The sequence below is a fragment of the Pediculus humanus genome, genomic scaffold (assembly GCF_000006295.1).
Source record: "Pediculus humanus corporis 1103172108318 genomic scaffold, whole genome shotgun sequence".
NCBI lineage: Eukaryota > Metazoa > Arthropoda > Insecta > Psocodea > Pediculidae > Pediculus > Pediculus humanus.
In genome coordinates, this window is record NW_002987887.1 from 2,503,879 (window position 1) to 2,506,893 (window position 3,015).

The window sequence follows — 3,015 nt, forward strand, 5'->3', positions numbered from 1 at the left end:
CACCATCTTTAAAAAAAAAAAAAAAAATTAAATTTTTAAAACTAACTTGAGGCGGTGGGGGGAGGGGGGGAACAACACGTTCGTTATTCGCAAAACGATATACAAACTTTGTTTCCCAACTGAGGCGAAGCCGTTAATATATGAGCCACTTGACTTCCTTGTGAGACGACGGTTACGGGAACGGGAGTCACCAACGTTCCGTGACTACCCGGAATGGGAGCCACCACGTGCGTTATACCGGCTGACGTTAAATGACTAGGAAGTAACGATGTTCCTTCTGTATAAAAAAAAAAACGAACAAAAATTACACAAAGTTGAATAATAATAATGATGATGATGATGAAGATGATAATTACCAGAAACTTGTGTTTGCTGTTTGTAAATGGTTCCATTTTTTGCAGTCAAACCAGGGGCCAAAGCTCCATTTTGAATGGCAAGACCGATCGGATGACTTTTACCCCTGATGCCATTTGTTTGTATGAGCCCTAAAGCTTCCGTGGATGATTCCCCGTTGTTGGGTTTATGAACGAGCGCAACTCCGCCTTGAATTAAAGCAAAAATTCACATTTTATCATTTCGCATAAATCATCACTGTCAGAGAGAGAGAGAGAGAAACTTACTGGACGCGACGGAGTTTGGATGAGAAAGACTTAATGCCAATGACTGATCATTCGGGAGCATTCTTATTCCGGACGATGTCACTAATTGAATGGTAGGAGATACGATCGTGGCCGCCAAATGTCCCGGAGGAGTTGAAAGAATAGGCGTGGAAACCGGCAATTGTAAATGACCGCTGGTGGTTTGTGATGAGATGGACGAAGAAGTAGATTTCGAATGGGGTGATGTCGTCGTCGTTGTTGACTGCTTGGGACTTTCACGTCGGTTGGGAATGGAGATCAATTTTGGTACGTCCTGTACAAAATGAAAAACCTTTTTTTTTTTAAAACCGAACCTTTCGATGACGATTTTCTTTAAAAAAAAAATTTCCAAACGTCAGACACTTACTTCTCTTGAAGCGATATTTTTAGGACTACTATTATTATTCCTTGGCGAATGCCTCTCGTCCGAATTAATAGCCGGTAGAGAGAGTGGCAATAAAGGAGAGGCAGATGCTGCCGTCGAACTTTGTGATGATGTGCTGCTGTACATTAATCCCCTACGCTGCAGAGCTTCCGTGTCGGATGCTATCATGACATCGTCTTGTTCTAAACAAACAAACAAACAAACAAAAATTTCTTATTCTTCTTCGTCTTCTGCTTACACGTTTCAATGTTTAATTTTTTGACGTACCTGATATCGCGTTGGAATGTATTCTATGAACCGAATCCACCACCATAACATCTGGAACTAAAGTGTTGAAATCGATGTGGTCCCACTGAGCCGACAATTCCTTTTTCAACGTCGCAAACCTTTGCTGTAGAGCAATTTTCTCCCTAGCCAGTCTTTCCATCTCGTGTTCATACTCCCGTTCTTTTCTACGTAACGTCTAAAACGACAACAACAATTTTTTTCTTTTTTTAAATGGCAATCACAACGGAAGTAAACAAAAACCGGAAGTGATTCTCCATCCCTTAATGGGAGGACACAATTCACGCGCATTGCACGTAAAAAAAAAAAAAAAAAAAACAATGCTCCTCAATTTCTTATTTAACCATTATCATTATCAATATCAATATAATCACTTATACTTATTTATTGAAAAATAGAGTACTACTATACTACCAAGTGTCAATCAGGTTAATGAACTAAATAATAATAATAATAATAATAATAATTAGAGCGCGTAATTTGACCTTGAAATAAACGTTATCATTTTTTTTTTTTTTTTTCACGTAACGAACAAACTACGTAGTGATTTGCAATTTGAATTTTTCACGTGCATACGTATACGCATGTATATTATCATTATTATTATTTTTTTTGTATACCTTAAAATTAACGGTAAACGGCAATAATAATAATAATAATAATAATAAACCCTTATACATGTATACATATACATTTAAATATTATTACCGTGACTTTATGTGGACATATTAATATATAAAAATAAATAAATAAACAGGTTTGAGTGAGGAGCGTAGAAATAAAAAGTTGCAAATCGTGACGTCATCACAAAAATTTAAAATTTTTGACAATGGGGATGGGAGGGGAGTCGGGGAGGGGGCTACCTGATGACACGTGACACGTTTTTTTTTTACCTGTATAAATCGAAGAGCACTGTGCAATATGTTTAAATTAGACGCTTTTTTATCTTCCTGCGACGCCGGAAGTTGTTTTTTAACGAGTTCGAAACATTCCTTTAAGTGAGCCCTACGATTTTTTTCTAATTTATTGTGAACCTCTCGGGTACCAGACCTAAATCAATCAAACAAATTTTTAATCTTTTCATCAGTTTTTTTTTTTTTTGTTGGGGAAAAGGAGGAAGAGGAGGGTAAGGCCGGGGGGAGCGGGGGGAAAGAATAAGAATGGAAATGACACTCACCCAAAACGTCTTCTGAGATCATGTATGTCATCTTGCTCCCTCGAACTATCCCTGTGATACGAATGATGATCGTCTGCATCTTTTTCCCGGACGACTGGACCATTATTGTTCCGAGGTTTTTCCGTCGGAGAAGGTTGATGAAATGGTACGATTCCTCCTCCTCCTCCTCCTCCTTCTTGTTTAATCACGACGGTTGAATATTCTTTTTTTTTTTTTTTGGGGGGGTAGGGAAAGAGAAAGAAAAAATAAAAAAATAAAAATCGATCGTTAAACATTTTTTTTTTTTTTCAAACGGGATTTATCGTTCGCGAATCGAATTAATCGAATCGAATCGAATCGGGAAATCGATATTAATAAAAATTTTATTCTCATCAACCGATAGAATATTAATTACGATACGCGACAATCTAACTGTTTAATTTAAATAATAATAATAATAATAATAGTTGCACGAAAAGAAAACGGTTTTTAAAGAGTTTCCATGTTGCATACATAAAATAAAAATTTATTAAATTTTTTAGTCAGTCACA

General features: G+C 36.7%; 1 protein-coding gene across 1 annotated transcript; it reads right to left on the reverse strand.

Annotated features, from left to right (window-relative positions):
- Positions 1-83: 83 nt before the first annotated feature.
- On the reverse strand, positions 84-2,760 carry Phum_PHUM607610 (Max-binding protein MNT, putative; the record flags this gene model as incomplete). Its single annotated transcript, XM_002432930.1, has 7 exons — positions 84-277; positions 408-542; positions 621-912; positions 1,006-1,184; positions 1,291-1,486; positions 2,202-2,358; positions 2,486-2,760. The coding sequence occupies 7 exons, from the start codon at positions 2,758-2,760 to the stop codon at positions 84-86; spliced, it is 1,428 nt and encodes a 475-aa protein (XP_002432975.1).
- Between the last annotated feature and the right edge of the window lie 255 nt (positions 2,761-3,015).